This window comes from Nuphar pumila, chromosome 10 (assembly GCF_984573655.1).
Source record: "Nuphar pumila chromosome 10, dmNupPumi1.hap1.1, whole genome shotgun sequence".
NCBI classification, from domain to species: Eukaryota; Viridiplantae; Streptophyta; class Magnoliopsida; order Nymphaeales; family Nymphaeaceae; genus Nuphar; species Nuphar pumila.
The window spans coordinates 117,480,483-117,504,070 of NC_143258.1; the positions used below are offsets into that span (position 1 = coordinate 117,480,483).

At 35.6% G+C, this 23,588-nt stretch overlaps 1 protein-coding gene across 1 annotated transcript in view; it reads left to right on the forward strand.

Moving 5' to 3' along the window:
- The first annotated feature begins 3,121 nt into the window (after positions 1-3,121).
- The window catches only part of LOC149828055 (kinesin-like protein KIN-14I), a 98,670-nt gene continuing 78,203 nt past the window's right edge, over positions 3,122-23,588 (forward strand). Inside the window, exons 1-7 of the mRNA XM_090019845.1 lie at positions 3,122-3,137; positions 3,238-3,409; positions 6,350-6,422; positions 17,897-18,028; positions 18,190-18,428; positions 19,205-19,532; positions 23,453-23,552. Coding sequence (XP_089875971.1) covers positions 3,255-3,409; positions 6,350-6,422; positions 17,897-18,028; positions 18,190-18,428; positions 19,205-19,532; positions 23,453-23,552 — 1,027 coding nt within the window. The 5' untranslated portion in view covers positions 3,122-3,137; positions 3,238-3,254. The remainder of the gene's footprint in view (positions 3,138-3,237; positions 3,410-6,349; positions 6,423-17,896; positions 18,029-18,189; positions 18,429-19,204; positions 19,533-23,452; positions 23,553-23,588) is intronic.

Genomic DNA, 23,588 nt, shown 5'->3' on the forward strand with positions numbered 1-23,588 from the left:
AATGGTGATATTGAATCTGATGATGATGATGATGGCTTTCTTTAATATCACCACTATTGAGGGACTATTATTAGTCTATTTCTCAGGTATTAGGAAAGGACAGTGCATCCCGAGCATGCATATATTACTCAAATACTAATAACTGTTATGAGAGTATATATTGATGACTCAATTGCTACTATTAATGGAGAGAGGAAGAGAGAGAGAGAGAGAGAGATGGAGTTTTTGGAAGTTAAACATGGCTGTTATTTAAAGGAGAGAGAAGAAAAGTGACATGAAAATTAATATACCAAACACACATCATTTCAAATTGATACGAATGTTTTCCTCCTCTCTTGCTTATTTAAATGGATCATAGAGACAAATACTTGCGTCGGCACGATTCGGTGCTTGGAGAAGTGGATTTTCCTTGTGTCTTTTAGCACCCTTCCTTTGACTACGGGTTTAAATCTCTAATCTGGATCAGCAAATATCCCTTTGACGCTTTCAAATTCAGAGTGTATGGTTGATTTAGTGGTACATCTAATGTACCTTGATGACGTGCATTCCTTGACGAGAAGAAAGACTACTCGTTTTGTTTTTACAAAGTTAATCTTGAGATTGATCAGGGAAATATTTCCTTCCTGCAATTTCCTGCTCTAGTTTTTTAAATGTACAGGCATTACATACTGTTATTGTCCACGAGGTAAAAAAAAACTTGTGAAGTCCTACTGAATAAGCGGTAGAGGAGTGTAAAAGTGTGGTTCCTTTCGTGTTGTCAAAGGAATTTCTACCAATATTGCCAATGGTAGCATATAATCAGAGATTTGGAAGCTTAGTAGTCTTTGTCGGCAGCATGAGCATTTGACCAACATTACGAACCGTGTGGGAAGTTTTGTTTGTGTCCTCAGCACTAAAACTGAATCTCAATTGCTTAATTTCTTGAGCTTTGTCAGAAAAATTATTTTTTCTGTACTGCCATTATGATAGTTGAGATCGTTTATTTTGAGGGACAATGATTATCACTGGGGATTAAATTATTAAGGCGTTTGTTCACAACTTCATGTGCTATATGTGGCCTTGGTTGAATAAATCAATTGTAGGAGGAAGGTCAATGCATACAAGTTTTATCCCAAAGCATTCTTTGCTAAATTTATCACTTCCAACCATCCTAGCAGGCATGGTTTTGGTAAACATGGTCATTTAAACAGCAAGTGTTTTTTTTATAAGATAACAAAATTTGAACCATATATTTAGTGAGTGGGAGCATACGATGGCCATTTTTTTAGGGAAAAAGAAAAGAAGGCGAAACAGAAGTACTTGAATTAGGAACAACAATACGATTAAACATTCCATCACTTCCAAGTATATACAACAAAACCCAATTAACGTCCACCCTTGAACAACCAAACTGTTTGTTGTTGAGAAAAGAAAAGAAAAGAAAAATAAACACCCAAAAAGGGAAAAAAAAACCCTAACCTACATATTGGAGAAGCGCCTCTTCACATCAACCAAACATGCACTTTGGTTGGTAGCCAACTAGCTGTACATTGCTTCTGTATGGTTCATAAATCTAACTTGCCACTTGTCCTGGTTTTATGAAAGGGAAAAAAACAGGAGAAAATATGTGAAACCATAATATCACGCATACATGGAATGCTCATCATGGCATCATGCTCATCGGCAGATAATCGGTTGCCATTAAGTTTTAGCGCGCAAGCCGTGTCATCCCGTTAAATTTTCTACGTAATGCGCCACGTAAATGCACCTGAAACTTCCCATGAAGATCACGAACGTCCTCCAATCTTTTACTATCATTATCATTGAGATAAATGATGATGAGTGTGATGAACCAAAAAGTTTACCTACTCCCCTCTTTTCATAATTTGGATTTTTCTACCGACTTTAGTCGACTTGCAATGACCATAATGTCCTCAATTACTTTCGACGCTTTTGGATTAGAAATTTATTTACTTGACTGGAGCTGCTACTGTTTACTTGCCTTAGAAAACAGCACGCCTCCTTAAGGCCTTACATGCCACTGATTCAATCTGGTCAATAAACTGAGCTTTGAACCAGCGAACTTAGTTCAAGTGATTGGCAACCAAGAGCCATGGGGGCAGTGGGCACTAAATACAGAGGCATTTTAGTCATTTCAACAGCTTGAGTTTAATCAGTCCAGTGGTACCATCGACATTTAGCTGAGAAAAGAGGTTTTGATGGAAAGTCATTCACTGTATCATTTTTATGCATCGTTCCCCGTGACTCTCTCTCTCTCTGTGTTAGCGTTTGTTCGTCTTCCCTCCATTCCTCTCTCGTTCCCTCACCCGATCTGGAACTTAGGGTTTCTAATACGATCCGTTTTTTCCCTAATTAATCGCATTGTATGTATTCTTCTTCTCATATCATCTTCTCATTCTCTTGTGTCTCTGTCTTGTTTTGTTCTATTACGATTTTTTTTGTACCCATTTTCAACGTAGCTGCCGTTTGTTTCAATGCGGGAAGGTTTTCGTTTGTGTTTCCTTTTTTCGGTGATTATTTTTTTCTTTGTTGGTACGAATATTTCGGCTTTGTATTCGGTGACTAGTGACAAATATCGGCGATGGTTTAGATTCAAAACCGTCTAACCCAAGTAAACTTGGGATATATTTCATAGTATCACTTGTTTTTAGAAAAAAATCTGATAATGCCGTGATACTACCATCTTTTTAATATTTTTAACATTTTTGTATATATATATATATATATTTGTCTCACTTATTTTTTTAGTTGTATCTACGCCAAGTTTTTCTCAAAAATCCTTTTCTTTTAAATATCACGAGTTTTTTCTCTCACGGAGAAGTCCCGGAGACCAAGATTTCTTATACTGGTTCAAGGTTGACCGGTTTTATTTTCTGCAAAATTTCGTCAGAATTTTTTGTTCAAGCCGAGATCCTTTTTTTTTGGTTCGATTGGCGTCCGCCCTAATCTAAAAGCATTGTTTTTAGCTGGGTTTGAAAATTGATGCTGAGAATATTTCTGTTGGCAGATGCATAGCGGAGGCGGGAGGCAAGTGTTTTTAACTCGTTTGAATCGATAGGCTTTGATTCGTGCATTTCTTTCGATTTTGTTGGGTTTTGGATCGGGATATTCGGCTGAAATTGAGAGCTACGGCAGTGGTGAAAAGCACTGGTTTTAGTTCCGGGTCTTTTTCTGTTGTGATTTCTGGTGCATTCGATGAGAAAATGCTTGTTGTTGTTTTTTTGTTCGCTAGCTTAGGGCTTGAATTGGAGGGAATGACGGTGGACTCGCCCTCCGTGACGTCGCAAAGCATGGGAATCAGAAGGCCATTGCTGAGTTCTAGTGAAGGGACTCCTTCGCACAATGGAGATGCTGTTTCCAACGGGGATGAGTATGACAGTGATTGTTCTAATTGTTCTAATTTAGCTCCGTGAGTCCCCCCACATTTCAACTCTCTTTCATTTATTAATTTCAAACCTCTGCTTCTTGGTGGACGTTATGTGCTTCCTACTCCTTGATGGATTGACGCATGTTAAATCTTTAGCAGCTTGGTTACCCACTTTTGTAGCTCTGTTAATATGCTCTTGTTTTGAATAGAATTCAAGATTCTAAATTTCTACCGAATATGCCCTAGTTTGACCACAACGCTAACATGCCCTCAGTTCCAATAGTTTGCAGCTCTAGCAACAAAAGATTGTGGGAAATGATTCTGGGTGCATAGGCACACAATCTAGGAGCGCCTTCTTCAGGACGTTGGGTGCCTCCTCTATGGGTAAGCCCAATGTGATACACTGGCAATTGACCTGATCATGCCTGCAACATTCTTCTGATCTCTGTAAGGTTAAAACCGTATTAGGGAAACTACTCGAGGCTAGCCGCTTATCTGACCCACATAATTGGGGTGGATGTCAAACCTATGTGATACTTTGGGATGTGTATAAGCAAATTCTGTCCCTCATATGGTCTTATTTCCATAAACACCAATGATGCTCAGATCACAAGAGTTGCGTGTTGAGGCCTTTCCGTAGACGACACATGGGTTGATTGTAGCCTATGATGTATCCATTGTCAATTATGATATCATGACATTATTCATACATGTTATAACTTGTAAATTGAAAGGGCGTATGCAATTCCAAGAGTGGAGCTGGAATTATGGGGCAGATCTACCAATGAGATGTATACGTGCTAACTCTACTCATGCAACTAATGACTTGCATCAAAATCCTACTGCATCTATGTGCAGGAAGTTTACTGATAAGTACAACAAAAGATTGAAAGTTATATGATACCATATGTGGTGACGGCAGTGCAGAAAAGGTTTGGTGGAAAGTTTTGCTCATTTCTTTCGAGATCTGTTGGAAAGTGGAAGTTTGATGTAATAAGTTCTAATTTGACAATCAACATATGTGATGCATGATGCACCCTCCACTAGTGGATCGTTGAGTTTTCAAGATTGTGATAGACAATAGGTATCAATGTTGTGCAAAGTGTTGAGTCCGTGTGACATAGGAAAGAAGAAAGAAGGGAGTTAGAAGCAGAAGAACAGAAGAAGGGAAGAAGAAAAAGAAGGATGAATGAAGAAGAAGAACAAAAGAATGAGAATGAGAATGAAAATGAGAAGGAGAAGGAGAAGGAGAAGGAGAAGGAGAAGGAGAAGGAGAAGGAGAAAAGAAGAACAAGAACAAGAACGAAGAAGATAATGAAGGAGGGAAGAAGGAAAAAAAAGGAAGAAGAAGAAGAAAAGAGAGAGAGAGAGAGAGAGAGAGAGAGAGAGAGAGAGAGAGAGAGAGAGAGAGAGAGAGAGAGAGAGAGACTTAACCCATCGGGCCTCCCCCCTTCCCCCCTTTTTTATTTTTTATTTTTTTAAAGTATTATATTTGGGTCAAATGGGTTTTTTGACTCCCATTTGACCCAATCAATGCGGCATGCCTCGCCTCGAGGCATACGCCTCAAGGCCTATGAGGTGCATGCCTCGGGCCTTTTGCGCTACACATGCACGCCTCAAGACACAAAGGCCCTTGCCTTGAGGCGAGGCATACTTTTTGCACCTTGAGGTATGTTTTTAACAACATGATAAATAAGTTTGGTTGTTTGGAGGCACAAGAAGAAGAGTTCTGCTGCTTGATGTTGGTTGTCTGTTGTTAAATATTTTAGCTTAACAACCATCCATTTTGTATATGTTCAAGCTAGAGCTTTGATGTCCAATGGTGGTAAATATTTATCTTGAGGCTTAGCTGTTTTAACAGTTAGTGGCTGTGCATATAGATGGGAGTCACATGCCTCAGGACATGCAGCCAATCTTTGAATATTTGAATCCATGCGAAGGGATAGATACTTGAGCTTCTCATGGTTGTTACTTGAGACATATACAGGATAAAAACCTCTTTTGAAATAACAAACACCATAAACATAACTCAATATGATGACAGCTCTTCTGTAAAGCCAGTGGCAGAGGGGGGCGTCGAAGCAAATAAAAGCACATGTAAACATGAAACTTACTTGATACAAAGCATGTTTTCTACTAACTAATTTTTATTGAATACATCTGTAAGTTCAGATCAAACAAACACCAAGCATATGCCTTGTTATGCCATTTAGGATGGTTTAGGACCTACACATTTGTGTGTGTGTCTCTCTCTCTGTATATATATACCTGCATGTATGTATGTATTGCATGCATGTATCTACGTATATATTTATGTGTTATCAATCCCTCAAGTAAAGAATTCTGGCTTTGCTCTGTGAAGTTATGGGTATAGCTTGTACAGTGGTCCAAAGTTGTGGACCAAGCTGTATAAACTTCCACAGATACAACCTGATTCTAAATCAGATCCAAGTCCAAGAACACATACATACTCTTATGCTTCCAACATGCTTTTGTTTTAGCCTTAAGGTCAAAGCAGCCATTTTGAATTTTGGAAATACTATCATGCTTAGGGATGCTAATTGGGAGGATTTGGATAACTTGGATTAATAAGCCGTGCAAATGTAATAAGTTGTTCTCCTTAACACTTCTATGTCTGTTGTTACTTGGTCATGTAAGACTTGTATACCTGTACTAGCATTTGCCAAGCTAATAAAAATCTGATAGGATCAATTTGAACCTCATGTGGTGATTAACTCCAAACTTGTAAATGTATTTTATGTTAGAGTTTGACACATGCATTGTGCATGCTTGAGTTATTGGTTTCCGTACCTGCTGTTGGTCTGTACGTTTACCTTCTTTCCACTTCCTTGTTTGACACATTGCATTTCCCACTGCATGGTGGCAGAAGCCTGTTGATCATACTATCATGTTACCAAGCCTAAATATGCACTCCTTATAACATGAGAAATGATGCTATGCTAGTTTTGATCCTTGTTGCAGTACTCCGAGGTGTCTATCAATGTCCGTACCAGCTGAGCTGGCAGATGCAGTACCTCTTTTAGAGAGGTTTCAGGTGGGTTTTTTTGGCTTGAAGTAAACTAAAGATGACATTTTCTCTCCTTTAGCTTGAAAATATATACTTTTGTTTCCTTGGTAATTAGTCAGATGAGAAGATCAATAATTGAGTCTTAGGTTTAACAATCAATGCAAACCACAGTTGTGTCTCTTAATTTAATTTATTTTATTTAGCCCTGGTTTTGTGATGCTGATGGAAACCACAGTATGGAATTATCAAATGTGTTTGGTTTTACTAGAGAAAGATGTAGTTTTTTTGTGTCTACAGTAAAACTTTTTATTCCTTTCCTTTTTGTAAAACTTGAAGAATCATTTCCTTGTGTTATGCATGTTGACTGATCTCTTTCATACAAATGAAATGACATTTATTTGGAATATGCTATCATTGTGAGCTTTTATTGATGCACATGCTTCTATAGTTCTATTGCTAAGTTAATGCGTGAATTCTGTAGATGCTTTTGTTCCTTGTTTTAGATGGCTTTTTTACATTAGTAATTTCATATGAAAGTTCTAAAAGCCATTATGGAACACATGCCTTGGTGCATGGTTAAGGTTAGCCTCTGGGGGGATAGGGCCTACTAGAATAGTGTTCCATCATAGACAGCAGGAAGAATCAAGATTATAATGTTGCAGTGGCATTAAAAGTTTTGCTCATTATAACATTTGGTAGTGTGACTAGTGTCCTATAATAGGCTGTGAGAAGAATCAAGGTTATAATGTATCAATGACATTGCATGCTTTGCTCATTACGCCACAAATTTTGTGCTGTTATATCATAGTTGGTAATGTTGTTTTGTCATTTTCAAATAGAAGATGGTGTTTGGAATATATCACAACAGTATATTCTGTTGATTTTTTTTATCCAATTTTATGCAAAGTTTTCTCTTAATTGTTCTCAATATTACTTCAAAATTATTCACAAAAGATCCATTCTTGGAACCTTTAGTTCATATCTAGACAAACCTATGCTTCAATTAATTCAGAGGTTTAATTATGGCAGGATGACTAGATCTCTTGAAAGATGTGAGGCGTGCTAGTTATAGTGAGAAATTTATTCCAAAACTGGCTATATTTCATGAAGGATTTTTTGGTTTGCTTGAAACTAAACTTTTGTAGTTCGGAGCCATGTACTTGATTTTGTATGAACTTACTGGAACATGGATTTTTTAATCAGCCAGTTGAGCAATGTGTTTATGATTATTTAGGCCATTGCATTAAATGAACTTTTGCTAATCAACATGAAAATGCTTTTTACTTTTCAAAAGAAAAAGGAAATCAAAATGGTCCTTATGTAGTTATGTTGAAAATGTCCTGGCTGGCCTATTTTTCCTTGAAAAATTCTTTTTAACTTTCTGAAATTGTCACTGCAAAAATGATGTTATGAAATCTCACTAAATTTTATATACAGTGGTCACTCTTTTCCTGAACTCAGTCTGGTTCTTGGCCTATGTGAATGAGAAGTCCCTTATTACTGGTTCTATCATACTCAATGTTAGCTGCCACACAAATGTTTATATTGAAATCTGAAAGATTCTTGAGTTTGGTCTCTTAAATTGGATTTGTATGGTATCTCATCTGTATGATCCCATGTTGATTCAACCTAGCTGCCAAGGTTTGTCTTGAGTATGCTTGCTTTGCTCCTTTGGTTGCATTCAAATGACACCATTATCTTGGAAATACAACATGAACCAAAGACTCATGAAACAACCCCAACTAATCCTCGTAAAATAATGATTTTTTTATTTTTTTTAAACAATTGCAGAAACAAACCCAAGGATCCGGGGTCTCACATATTTAATATACCAAACTACAAACATATAATGCATTGAATCAAAGGAGAATAATCAACTTTATTAATCAATTGAGTAATCTAAAAATTAAAATAGAAAAGAAATAACATAAACCAAATTCATGCATAATTTCAAAAGAATATCACAATAACAATTTATCATAATCAACTTACCATTCAAGTATTTAAACAAGGATGATGCAATAATAAATGTCATGCAAAACATAATAAATATGAATGCATGAACTAATGCGAAATAGTAAAGATGCATGATTCAATGCACATATATGCGTGAATAACTTATTAAATTATTTATCAGAGTTGCTTTTGTATGCATGTTCTTATTAAATACACAAATTGTAGTTTTCACTTTTCTTTAAATACACATATACTCAGACATAATTTCCCGAAGTCCAAGTTAAGTTTTCAGTTGTAGCTTAACACACAATTTGTATTTTATTACTGATTTCCACACTCGTTCCTCGACCGATATCAAGAATCAACACCATCCATTAGAACATTAGAAGTCATCATCTAATGCCGAGACATCAGAAAAATCAACATTCACTGATGTCACTTTTTTGGTATATCAATAACTGCAATTAAATCAATAACACCACTCCTAGGCAAAGTGGCTGAATCTTTCTAAAATCGTGGTTAGGCGGTGAACAACCATATCGGGTTTAGAGACACAATCCCACATGAAGTTTTAGTATCCTCACGGTTTCTCCAAAACCGCCATCCAAGATTCCTACACCTTGAAATGGACATCAAGGAATAAATTAATTACACTATTTGGTCTCTTTTACTTTTTTAAACAAATTCAGGTTCTTTACGTAAGAACCGTTTTACAAATCAACATGCAAAACCCATCTCGGTCTTTGACCCGCCACATTTTAATAGTGCAATTAATTTTGGAAAAACCAATAATTTACAAAAATAAATTTTGCAATGCATAAATAAAATCAATAACATTGGAGCAACACATGCTCCTGCGGGGTTCACATCTGACCACAAAAACATCTTAAAATGATTTATGCATCTTTTTACAAAATTTTAGTGAACATGCAATAAATACCTTTTTCCAAAACATATCCACAATGCACATTCAATCACACTACATGAATGCATATAAATTCCAATGCATACGCATGCGAACAGATGCTTGCAACATACATTGTGATGATCCATTTCATACATAAATACCAACATGCATATGATCATATTTATGCAAACATCAAAATGACTTTAGAATTTTCATGCGTATGATATACACATTTGCAACATAGTATTTGAATGCATAAACATGCACAATCAAATCCAAAACATATATAACACCCTGTGTGCAGGTCTGAACATGACAACATTGTTTAAAAATAACATCCAACACATTGCCAATCTGATCTGGATTTACAAGCACACGATCTATCAAATCTGATCAGATTGCACGTAAAGCACTACTCGACAATTTGATCACATTAAACATGTGCAATCAGTGTCAAATTCGATCAAATTGCATATGCACCAACAATGCCCAAATCTGGTCAGATTGTACACCGTATCTAGCTCGGCAGAAAAATTTGATTTTTCAATGCATAATCCTGCTCAACGACAACAATGACATGCTGTCAAAAGTATGTCGTTGCTGCAGCAATACACACAACAACATGCTGTGAACAAGTTATTGCTGCACAATTGTGCAACACTGTGCTGCCCATATCCGCTCACAAAATCTCATATAAATGCAGCCAAAACAGTCCATACTTTATCAAATAATCAAATTTGCTGATAGACAAATAAACAAGTATATACAAGTCCGATAACAGTTAACATAACTGCATAATTTCAGGTCTGAAAACAGTTACCAAAATAACATAAGATCAGGTCTTATCACAACAACAAAAACACAACATGAAATCTGATTTGATTGCAGCCAACATGATGCCATATACTCAAGTTTGATGACAATCAACATAACATCAAAACAGCTTTGGTGCCCATCAACAAAAACTGCATCAAAACAGTTTCAAAATAGTGTTGACAACAATCAACATAACATCAAAAAAGGGTTTATGACAATCAACGTGACAACATCAAAACAATTTATAATCACTCCACTAACAGTCAAGACAGTAACAAAGAAACAAATTTTTTTCTATAACAGTCCACCGATATAACATGTACGCAACTCGACAAACTATTATCAAATTTATATAATCAGTTTCAATAACAGTCCACCAAAAACACGTGTAATCAAATCAGCAGACTATCATTACATATACAAGATCATGTTGCAAGTCTGATCAGATTTGTACTAAAAAAGAGTCAGCAAATCCAAGTCTGATCAGATTTGCACACCAAGATCAACAACCCGAAATAATTCCTGCAACATGACAAACACAATAAAATGTAACATAGTAAAATGTGATAAGCCATCACATATCCAATATTATATATATATATATATTTATAATCATAAGCATAACAGGAAAATTGTTAACCCATGCTCTCAACAATTCAAGAAAATCGACATGTATTACATAGGTATTTTCAGGATTTGGTACTTTAGGTGTAACGACCTCAACTCATCTCCGTTGAAAAGTGATTTTTTTTAAACAATTGTGGAAACCAAATCCCAAGGATCCGGGGCCTCACAAGCTTAACAACTTCCAAACCACAAGGGATTTATGCATTGAACCATCCAAACAAAATAATTAACTTTATTAATAAAAAATCAAACTTCGAGAACAAAAATAACTTAGAGTTTAAAATCATAGAGTCACATTGTCTAAAAAATAACAAAAGGTAAATCACACAGTCTCGTAGGCTTCTTGTGGTAGTCATTCTCATCACTGAGCTTCAGGTCTTGTGAAAAACATAAGAAGTACTTTGTAAGAATTAAAGATCCTTTGTACGAATTCTTCTAAAAATCCAAATAAGCAAGAAAAATCATAAATCAAATTCATGTAAGTATTAATTAAAAATATAACAACAATAATCTCATAATTCAATTATCATTCAAGCATTTACAAGCAACTATCATGCAATAACAATACCTCACATGAAACAGATCAAGTAAGAATGCATGAACTAATGCAAAACAATAAATATGCATGATTTCAATGCACATTCATGAATAATTTATTAAGTAATTATCAGAGTTCTCTTTTGCATGCATACAACAACAACAACAACAACAACTACGCCTTCATCCCAAAACAATTGGGATCAGTGATATGAACCAAAAAAGAAAATCATTCTGGGTCCTCCACATGAATCCTTCTTCTCCAATCATTTCTATCCAATGCCATGTCCTCGGTGAGGTTCAAAGCATTCATATCCTTTCCTATCATCTCCATCCAAGTCTTCTTAGGCCTACCTCGACTTCTTTTGACTAATATATTTTTCCATTTGTCCATCCTTCTAACTGGATCATCATTGGGCCTTCGTCGAATATGTCCAAACCACCGTAAACGATTCTCTCATCTTATTTTCAATGGATGCAATGCCTACCTTCTTACATATCTCCTCGTTTCGAATCTTATCTTTTATTGTATTTTCACACATCCATCGAAACATACGCATCTCAGCTACACTCATTTTGCATGCATATCTCTTTTAAATGAACACTAGTTTAGTTTAACTTTTCATTAAAACCCACAGATACTCAAAACAGGCGCAACAAATGTTCGAAGTTCAAAATAGGTTTCTAGTTGTATCTTAACACACAATTTGTTTTTTATTACTAGGTTTCACACTTGTTTTTCGAACGATATTAAGCATCAACACCATCCATTAGAACATTAGAAATCAACATCTAATGTTGGAACACCAGGGAAACAACTGTCTCTACAACACCACCACTGACAAAGTAGCGGGAAACTCTTTAAAACTGTGGCCGGGAGGCGAACCACCATATCGGGTTCAGGGGCATGATCGAGTTTTAATATCCTCACGTTTTTTTCAAAACCGCCATCCAGGATTCCCACACTGTGAAAGGGACATTCAGGAAGAAAAATATTAATTACACTATTTTTATCTTTTTATCAAAAATCAAATTATTTACAAAAGAATCATTTTGCAAATCAACATGCAAAACACAACACAAGACCTTGGTTCGTTACAATATTCAACTTTAGAAAGCCAATAAATTTCAAAATGGATTTCGCAATGCATATACACAAATTTTAGAGCAACACGTGCTCGTGGCCCACACGGCCTACAATGGTTCACATCTGACCACTGATGCATCTTATGCAAAAATCCTCACATGTAACCACACAATCATTCAAACATGTCCACAAAGCACGTTCATTCATACACAACAAGAATGTACACATAAAACAAATTGCATATGCACATAAACAGATTTTTGTTTTATGATTCATCTCATGCTTAACATTCAAACATGCACATGATTATGCTAATGCAATATTAATATAACTTCAAAAATTACGTGTTCATGATATGCATATTTATGCCAACATAATATTCAATTTTATGAGCATATGTAAACAATAAACATTTTTGCCAATTCGGGTATGCTCGGGGTACATAACGTAACTACCGAGCCCAAAGCTATGTTGCCCCCGTACACGAGACTATTGGCTCTCATGCATAAGCATCCAGCCAAAGCAGTGGACAACGGGCAGTCTTGCACATAAGTGTGCAACACTACTCTTTCCTATAGCAACCCACATGACACATTCATATAGCACATTTATCAGCATAATAATAGATCATATGGCAGCAATAAGAACACATTAATACTCAGTCAAATCAGCACAGCATACAGTTTTTTTTTTAAACATAATGCTAACATAGATACAAAATCGAAATCTCAAGATTGTTTCGATGTCCGCCCATATGGCAATATCAAACAACTTCATGACGGTCATATCATAGGTGCACGACAGATCTGGACCAGATCTGTGTGTACCACTACTTGGCGGATTCAAATAATAAATTTCATATGTATTTAGACCTGAACACGCTTTCTTAATGAATACAATACATGATAAAATCAGAAACTGCATAAGCATGTGAATCTGAACATGCATAGTTAATTAGAAACGATATATGTTAAACAGAAACAACATATGCATTAAATCTGAATTTGCATACTTAATTAGGAACGATATATGTTAAACAGAAATAACATATGTAAACAAATTTTAACACAGTCCAATCAGCCGTGACAACATGCTGGAAATTGCCTCAGGTCTGGATCTGATCCAAACCAGTCTTTGCATGGTCAGTCCCACGCGCTAACACACATACATATAAATATATATAGTCAGCGCTTGCGGCAAACCTGGTTTGGGGTCAGATCCGATCTCAAACCAGGGTCGTGATGCAGCCAGCCTAACAAAAAAATATATATATATATATATATATACACATGTGTGTGTTCAGGCCATGTGCGTGAACCCCAAATCTATCAACAACCCACAATTTTTAGTATCTACAGGAAAAATTTATTTTTTAATGGTAGTCTTACGCACAGTTTGATAACGATTAAAAATCAGCAGATCTGGACCAGATCTGCACGTATGTGAATATCGACAGATCTATCCATGTGCATAACGGGACAGATCTGTCCACCGGTACTGCCGGACAGATCTGTCTACATGTACTGTTGGACAGATATGTCAACATGTACTGTTGAACAGATCTGTCCAAACTTGTCCACATGTACATATGGCAGATCCGAACTTAATAACATGTACATTATATTCTTTTGTCCTTTTTCTATGCATATACAGGAAAAAAATTTATCACACATCAAATCTGTACATGACAGCAAAACCTCTACATGTTCGATGCATTGGGAAAATCGTCCTTCATAAGTGCAAATCGGCACATATATATATATATATATTCGAAGCTATGAATTTCCACAAGTATATATGTATGTATACTCATAAAAATCAGGTTTCTTTCTTTCTATTTCCACCAAAAGCATCACATAAGTTTAACTTAGGCCGTTTCTCCCCGTTTGAATCGATAGAGGAACCTGTACCTTTGTTTGAAAACGAAACAACAACAACAACAACAACAACAACAACAACAACAACAACAACTACGCCTTCATCCCAAAACAATTGGGGTCGGCGATATGAACCAAAAAAGAAAATCGTTCTGGGTCTTCCACATGAATCCTTCTCCTCCAATCATTTCTATCCAATGACATGTCCTCGGTGAGGTTCAAAGCATTCATATATTTCCTATCATCTCCATCCAAGTTTTCTTAGGCCTACCCTGACCTCTTTTAACTAATATATTTTCCCATTTCTCTATCCTTCTAACTGGAGCATCATTAGGCCTTCGCCGAATATGTCCAAACCACCTTAAACGATTCTCTCTCATCTTATTTTCAATGGATGCAACACCTACCTTCTTACGTATCTCTTCGTTCCGAATCTTATCTTTTATTGTATTTTCACACATCCATTTAAGCATACACATCTCAGCTACACTCATTTTTTGAATATGATGTCTCTTGGCAGCCCAACATTTCGTACCATATAGTAAAGCGGGCCTAATTGTCGTCTTATAAAACTTTTCCTTCAACCGCAATGGCATTCTACGATCGCACAACACTCCAGTTGCACTTTTCCATTTCATCCACCCAACTTTCATCCTATGATCGGAAAGGTTGAAGGGAAAGTTTCATCCACCCAACTTTTCATTTCATCCACACAACACTCCAGTTGAAAACGGAAAAGAACAAAAAATAATGTCGAATGATCGGAAAGGCAAAAATCCTCTTCCTTTTCTTGCTCTTTTTCCTTTCTCTCTCCTCTCCCATGATTTTCTTTCTCTCTTCCTCATTTTCTCTTTTCCTCTTTCTTGCTCTCTTTTTTTTTGAACCTTTTGTAGAGTTGGTTTCCTCTAGAGGGTGGCGCCCCTCTGGAGTGCACATTGGGCTTGGAGATAAAGTTCTCCCCTTGTGGAACTCTATCTCCAACTCTTTCGTAATTTTTCTCAACTAATTAGTTGGCTCTTATTATTATTATTAGTTTATTTTTTAATTATCATATCTACATTTGAGTCCTTCTAGAGGGTGACGCCCCCTCTAGAATCCCTTTTTAATAGGTAATTGTCATATCTAAAATAATTTTTGGAATTAAATAGTTATTAATATTTAATTAATTTTTTATTAAATAATACATTTTTAGAAAGTTCTAGAGGGTCTCTCACCTTTTTGGGAGTCTTTTTAACTTCAAAGTTAATTTAATTTAACCTTTATATTGAATATACAACTTTAAATTGATTGGAATTGGACTTTTGATCTGGATCTAGATCAAAGATTCAAATCCATATCCAATACCCATATGGATCTCAGTATGGACCAGATCCTAATTAATATGGGTATTGGACTGAGTCCAGATCCATATTAGCTTGGGTCAAACGGATCCGATCCGATCCGATCCAATTCCGAATCGGTCACATCGAAGTGGGTCTTCTTTAAAAAATGTGATTTTCAGGCCAATCGTTGCCCGAGTTCAGAAAAATAAAATATCGTTGTTTTCAGAATTTTGAAACACATCTAATGATATATTACTTGAATTTTGCCTCTGAATTTTGCCTGAATTTCGCTCGATTTTAAAGGTAAAAAATAAAAAGTTTTACTACATCTTAATTGGCTCATTTAGGTCTTCTTAATGAGACCTGGGCCAAACCTAAACTCAACTGACGCCACCTAAAATTGAGGATTTATCGATTTTACTACAACACAACCAATTTTTCAGAAACCGCAGAATTTTAACGAAGGAAAAGTACACGATATTATATTAGGAAAATAAAATTTCTTAAGAAATAATCATATATATGTTTATATACTTGAAATCGTTATTATATATATATATATTGAATCCAATTTCCCTATTTCCATCTAAACTTATTCATAAACCAAATTTAAAACTACTTCTGCACGTACGAATCTAGAGAGGAACCTGTACCTAAGATCGGATGCGGGAAAAGATGAAAAAATGGCGGCCGATCGGGGAGAAAGATGGATCTCTTCCTCTCCTTCCTCCTCTTCTTCTTCTTCCATCTTTGCTTTTCCTCTTTCTCTTTTCTCTCTCTCTCTCTCTAGAGTATGATTCTAGAGAGAGATGAGTCCATCATGCTCTTTATATAATGTTTCTAATTTTTTTTCCTTATCTTATTATTTTATTTAAATTTTATCTTAAGAGGTCTCTCTAGAGGGTGATGTCCCCTCTAGTGTTCTCTCCTTTAGAGAATAGAGTTCTACTAAAGGTAGAACTTCATCTCTTCTAGAGGTTGTCCTCTTAATTTATTACATTTTATTTTTATTTATTTTTTTATTAAAGGGTTATCTAGAGGGTGACACCCCCCTCTAGGGAACTCATTTAGGTAGAGTTCTACTTCATGTAAATCTCCACTTTATCTATTAAATAAATTCAGAATTTATTTAATTATTTTATTTTTATTAATTATTAAATAATATATTCTAAGAATATTTAAAAGGGTGTCGCCTCCCTCTAGAAGTCCTCTCATGGTGGAGTTCTACTTCAGGTAGAACTCTACCTATTCATTTTAACTTTTAAATTGATTTTAAAGTTTTAAATTGGTCATATTTGGATTTTGGATTAAAATCCAAATCCAAGATCCATATCCAAAATCTATATGGATCCTACATGGACTAGATCTTAGTTAATATAGGTCTTGGACTGAGTCCAAATCCATATCAACTTGGATCAAACGGAGCGGATCCAATCCGATCCAATCTAGAGAAAGGTAAAAATAGAGGCGGGTCATTTTTGAAAAACACAATTTTCGGGCCAACCGTAACTCGATTTCAGAAAATCAAAGCACCAACATTTTCAGAATTACGAGACACATCTAACAATATACTTATCTGATTTCTGCCTTTGAATTTCGCCTAAATTTAACTTGAATTTTGCTTGATTTTTGCTCTAATTTAAAGGTTAAAAAACAAAATTTTCTCAAATATTAATTGTCTCATCTCGGTCTTGTCAGTGGGCTCTGGGCCATGCCCAAACCTAAATGACGTCACCCACATTTTAATATATTTTCCATGATTTCTAACTTTTTCATTAAATACTTAGTTAAAAATTCAGAATTTTCGAAATTAAAATCATGGAGAAACACACGATATTACACCGCAAATGCCACAAACACGCATATCATCTTCTGTACTTTAGATTTGTATTTGTAGCTTTGTACTATTGCTTGCTGCGATGTGCTGATTCTAGATCTTCAGTTTGTTTGAGTGTGGTTCTTTCATTGCTTTTAGTACCGCTGGTCATGCTTTTGGAGAAAGTATGGTTGTATTTTTATATTGATATTAGAAAAAGTGCCAACATCAACAATATAGATGAACTTCACATATTAAAGAAAGTGCAACCACCAGGACTGTACAATGCCAAAAAATATAATTTTGGTAGATAAGGGATGAAATGAAAAAGATAAGATGTCTATGAATACTATGAAATATGTGCAAGATAGGTACATGAAACTTACATTATATGCATCTTCTACCATGTTTAACAACTGCTTGATTTATTGCATTGTCTAGTAAGTCATGTTATAGTATGCTTTCTCATGCCTTCATAGTTATTTTGGATATATATATATATATATAGATATTTATGTATTTATTTATTTTGACAACTACACCTGCTTTGCTCTAGGTGGAAGGGTTCTTAAGATCCATGCAGAAGCAGATACAATCAGCAGGAAAGCGTGGGTTCTTTTCCAAAAAGTCTGTGGGCTTCCAAACTCGGGAAAAGTTTACATTGGAGGATATGCTTTGTTTCCAAAAGGTACTTCTGATATTCACAAGAACAGCCTCTTTATCAAAATGCCATCATCTGCTGTGATGTTCAAAGTTACTTTCTGTATTTAGATTATTCCAATTTGGCTTTGCATTATTTTTCATTTAGTTTCTTTTATTATTTTCTCATACATGTCAGGATCTTAGCAGGATCCCATTCCAACTTCTTTGCTTAAGATCAATAGCGATTTGGTAAGCCGTGCAGTTAAACTATTTCAAGTAGTTTTGAAGTATATGGAAGTTGATGCATCTGATAGAGCGAGTCCTTTGAGCATGGAAGAAAGAATTGAACTTGTTGGAAAACTTTACAAGCAGACCTTAAAACGTTCTGAGCTCCGTGATGAGCTTTTTGCACAGCTACTAAAGCAGACACGAAATAATCATGATCGGTGAGTATATTCTCTGAACAATTGCGTATTTTTTATAAGATATGATGTTTAAGATATTGGTTAGTTGTTTTGATATTATTTTCTATTAAAAAGTGGTTCTTCCGTGTTTTTGATGATAAGGAATAGTATCTCTACTGTAAAATTCTCCATGTAACAGGGGTACTTTGTTATTTTCTTCTCTGCTTCTGCACTCGCTGGAAAGAAACCCTTTAATGAGTTTTGCATCAAGAGTCTAATTTTGGGAGCTCTCTTGGTACTAAGTCTGCTTACCCCTGAAAAAACATATTGTGAAAAAACATGAGGATATTGCAGGCAATTATTTTTCATTTTGTGGTTCTCATTGATTTGTCAATAGTCCTTGCTGTACTTGGTTTCCAGGACAGCTATTGGCTCTTAATCATTAGTATTATGATTGGACAGTTTATGAAAACTAATTAGCAGGGCATAGTAGTTTTGTGAAGTGTTCTGTTTCCTTTTCTTATGGATTATTCAAATGACTTCTATTAACTTTGGAGACAATCCTTTTCGAAATGAGTAGGAACCATCAACTCTTATTGATTCAGAACCTTTCTCATGTCACTTTTATGTGAAGCTTCCATATATTTTTCTCTTTTGATGAAATGCAGTCAACTCAGATGTGTGTGGATATGTGCAGTCAACTCATGTGTGTGGATATGTGACATATGGATTATGCTATTTGCTTTTGTGATTCATTGGAAGCTTGTGAGTGCCTGCATTTAAATGCTTTCTAATTCTACTGTTATCCTTCTCTGCAGGCACTGCTTGATAAAAGCTTGGGAACTGATGTATCTATGTGTTTCTGTGATGCCTCCTAGCAAGGATATTGGTGGATATCTATCAGAATATGTTCATAATATAGCTTATGGAGGAAATACAGATCATAAAGTTCAGAATTTAGCCTTAAACACATTGAATGCTTTAAAACGTTCTGTGAAAGCAGGTCCTAGGTATACAATTCCTGCAAGGGAAGAGATTGTTGCACTTTTGACCGGTAAAAAATTGACAACCATTGTATTTTTTTTGGATGAGACATTTGAAGAAATCACATATGACATGACAACGACTGTGGCTGATGCTGTTGAGGTATCCTAATGTTTTTTTTCCTCCTTCCTACTTCATTCTTTTTGCTTTCCATATTATATATTATGGTTTAGTGGTTAAGATTTCATGATATCTTGTTATTTAAGCATTTAGAGGGTACTTCATGTCTTTTGTTTTTATAGAGTTGACTAGATGCACTTGGACATCAACTAATCTAGACCACTCTCTCACCTCTCAGTTTTCTGGAATTAGGCGGCTGGATGCTGCTTAATGTTTTGCCAATTTGTTGGCTGGCAATTGCATCTTGGTTACTTGAATTGTTATGTTGGCTTGGGTGGGCTTTGTTGATTATAGCAACTGGGTGAAGGATGTATCTGTAAAACTTAAGAGATATCTGATACGGGTCCGCCTATCCCCAGCTTGCCTTTAAAAAAAAAACTTTGAAAAATATTAAACAGAAATTCTCAAAAAGGCACCTAACTATTGAGTGATATGGTTTAAACCAAAGTTATAAGTATCTTATTGTAACCTGGTTGGACAACTTACTGTTTTATTGACATTTTTAACCTTGTAGTGCACTCTCTCTCTCTCCCCCCCCCCGCCCCCACCATCACCTTCTCCATGTGAAGAGGAGCTTGAGACTCTCAAGCCTTGCATTTACAAAGGGGAACACTCCTATATATACACCACAAAGGGAAGCCACCTTTGGGGCTCCCAAAGGAGTCGTTGGGAGCCCCCAACGACTCTTTTGGGGAGCTTTCCCAAGGTGGCACGAAAAACCCAAAAAAAAAAAGAAAAAAGGAAAAAAGGAAAAAGAGAAAGAATTAAAAAATAAAAAAGAATACAATCATATTCCTAAGTGGAATATGCGTAAAATGGAAAAATACAGAAGTACCCTCTTCGGGTATTATGATCAAAATAAAAAAACTATATATATATATATATATATTAGTATATATGTATAGAGATATGTATACATGTATATAATATATATGTATACGTATCTTTATATATATATACTAATATATATACGTACGTAAGAATCACATTTTTAATGCCCCCCTCAAACTTACGGTGCGATAACTGCAAGTTTGCCCAAAAGAAAATGAAACCGAGGGGAGCAAAGCGCCTTAGTGAAGAAGTCCGCTAGTTGATACTCCGATGTCACATATGGAAGATCGATAATTTTTTTCAAATATTCTTCCCGAACATAATGGCAGTCCATCTCTATGTGTTTCGTGCACTCATGGAAGGTATGATTTTTGGCAATGTATATCGCACTTTTATTGTCGGTTCTAGAATATGAACTCCCATATATTCTAGCAGACACCGAATCCATATTATTTCCATGGTTGTGAATTCCATGGCTCTATACTCAAATTCGGTGGAGGACAAAAAGACTTTCTGTTGCTTCTTACACCTCCAAGAGACCAACGATTTACCTAAAAAGATACAGAAACCAGTGGTGGAGTGACTATTATTAGGGTCACTTCTCCAATCAGAGTCAGTATACACAATTAAATTTAATTCAGAGGATGAAGAAAGAAACTCTCTTATTTGTTGTTCTCTTTATATATCTGATGATTCGAAGTACTGCACTCATGTGAACCGATGTAGGAGCATGTTGGAATTGACTTGCAATGTGAACTGCATGAGATATATCAAGCCTAGTGATGCTAAGATACATCAATGACCCAACCAGTTGTCTGTAAGGAGTAGGATTATCCAAAATAATCCCATCATCGATCCTCATCTTGGATCCAACAACTTCGGGTGTTTCACAAATTTTGTCATAAGTAATGCCTAACCTGTCAATTATCTCACAAGCAAGCTTAGTTTGGGATAAAAAAATATTCTCTATGAGAGAAAGCAACTTCAATGCCCAGAAAGTATGTCAGAAAACCTAAGTCTGACATCTCAGATTTTTCAGTTAGCGTAGACTTAATTTTTTTAATTCCCTTGATATCATCATCTGTAATTAACATGTCATCAACATATAGCAACAAGATTACAATTCGTGCATCAGATTTCTTTACAAATAAGGCAGTGTTAGTATAGCATGAGACAAATCCATTTTCTATCATTAAACTGTCAAATCGGTCATACCAAGCTTTGGGGTCTTGTTTTAGACCATAAAGAGCTTTTCGTAAACTGAGAACTTTACCATTAGGGCAATTCATTCCAGGAGGAGCAGTCATATAAACTTCTTCATTTAAATCTCCATTTAAGAAAGCATTTTTAACGCTCATTTGATAAATGTTTTATTTTTTAATTGATGCGATGGTAATAAGACATCTAACTGTAACCATTCGAGCAACGGGGGCAATACACATACAAGCACTAATACTTCACAAAAGATGTGCACAAAGGCACTCAAACAACACTTGAACAAATACGCACAAAGGTGTAAAATATTGCAAACATGCACAAATGCATGTAACGAGAATATATTGAATGAAAAAGAGGAGCTTGAGACTCTCAAGCCTTGCATTTACAAGGGGGAACACTCCTATATATACACCACAAAGGGGAGCCACCTTGGCGGGCTCCCAAAGGAGTTGTTGGGAGCCCCAAACGACTCTTTTGGGGAGCCTTCCCAAGGTGGCACGAAAAACGACAAAAAAAGAAAAAAAGGAAAAAGAGAAAAAAATAAAAAAGAATACAATCATATTCCTAAGTGGAATATGCGTAACATGGGAAGACACAGAAATACCCTTTTCGGGTATTATGATCAAAATAAATAAATATATATATATATATATATATGTTCTAATATATATACATACATAAGAATTACATTTTTAACACTCCATTCTTTCAGTACAAACTCAATAATACCAACCATTATCACTTCTTCTTTTGCCTATCATGGATCTCTCTGTCTCTGCAAAATTTCCCCTTTTTTCCGATCCATCACCATCTTGTTCTTCACTCTCGTTGCTGACATATCACCACCACCTAACATTCCTCTTTCATGTATTATTGCCCACCAAACACAGCCTTTTTTTTCTTTTCATTTTTTCTCTTATTACTCACATATATTTCGTTCTTTTAGACCTCCCAACCACCCATCAATCTCCATTTTTGCTTCTTCCATTGCCATCACAACCACCTTCACCGTCATTTTTTTCCTTCTACCACATCCATCTTTGCTATTTCCTTTAACTTTCTTTTTCTTTTTCAAAATAAACCTAATGGCTGCAAAAGGACTCCAATAGCTGATAATGTAGGGAGAAAGGCTATGCTGACAGCTGTTGCTTGTTGGAAGTTGGAACAATAAAATTTGGTTATGAGAGAGAGAGAGAGAGAGTGATAATCTATCAAACAGATCATTTTGATTTGGTTAGGTGTGTTTTTTATTATTGCTCTTTAGTTAGATGTTATTTTGAATTTTTCCCTATGTGAAAAGAAAGCATTGGCAATGCTAAGTGTATTCCTATGACAATGATTGCTGAACAAACTGATATGGTCTATGTCACATAAGTGTGGGTGTGAATGTGGGTGCAACACAACAGTTTAAAAAAACTTGTGTGCTGGGGTGTGGATATATATATATATATATATATTTGTGTGTTTGTGCATATACGTATTTATGTATATATTATTAGACAAAACTGGACTTAGATCAAGTTGATTGAGTCTAGTTTTGGACAAAAATGGGTTCCAGTTCTGTTGACAACACCTGACATTGTGTAAGCTGTGTCCAAGTGTCACACCTGCATAGATGCAGGTGCAACACAGGTGCATTGACCTTTTAGAAAAATCTGTGTTACATATGATGTGGTTGAATTCACAAGTGCGATGTCTTTTTGAAAAAGTTGCCATTATTCCTTTAGTCATCTTAAATAAAACTAATGCAAAATCAAGTTCTGGTTATTGTCTTCTCCATATTTTTTAGCAGATTTTGGCATTTTGGTTATTTGTCTTGCTCATTCCTGTGAAATTAAAATTTTGGATTTCAGGAGCTTGCTGGGATTATAAAACTATCAGCCTACTCCACTTTTAGCTTATTTGAATGTCGAAAAACTGTTACTGGTTCTAAGTCACCAGACCCTGGAAGCGGTACTTACTTTTTATTATGTATATATGTAATTAATT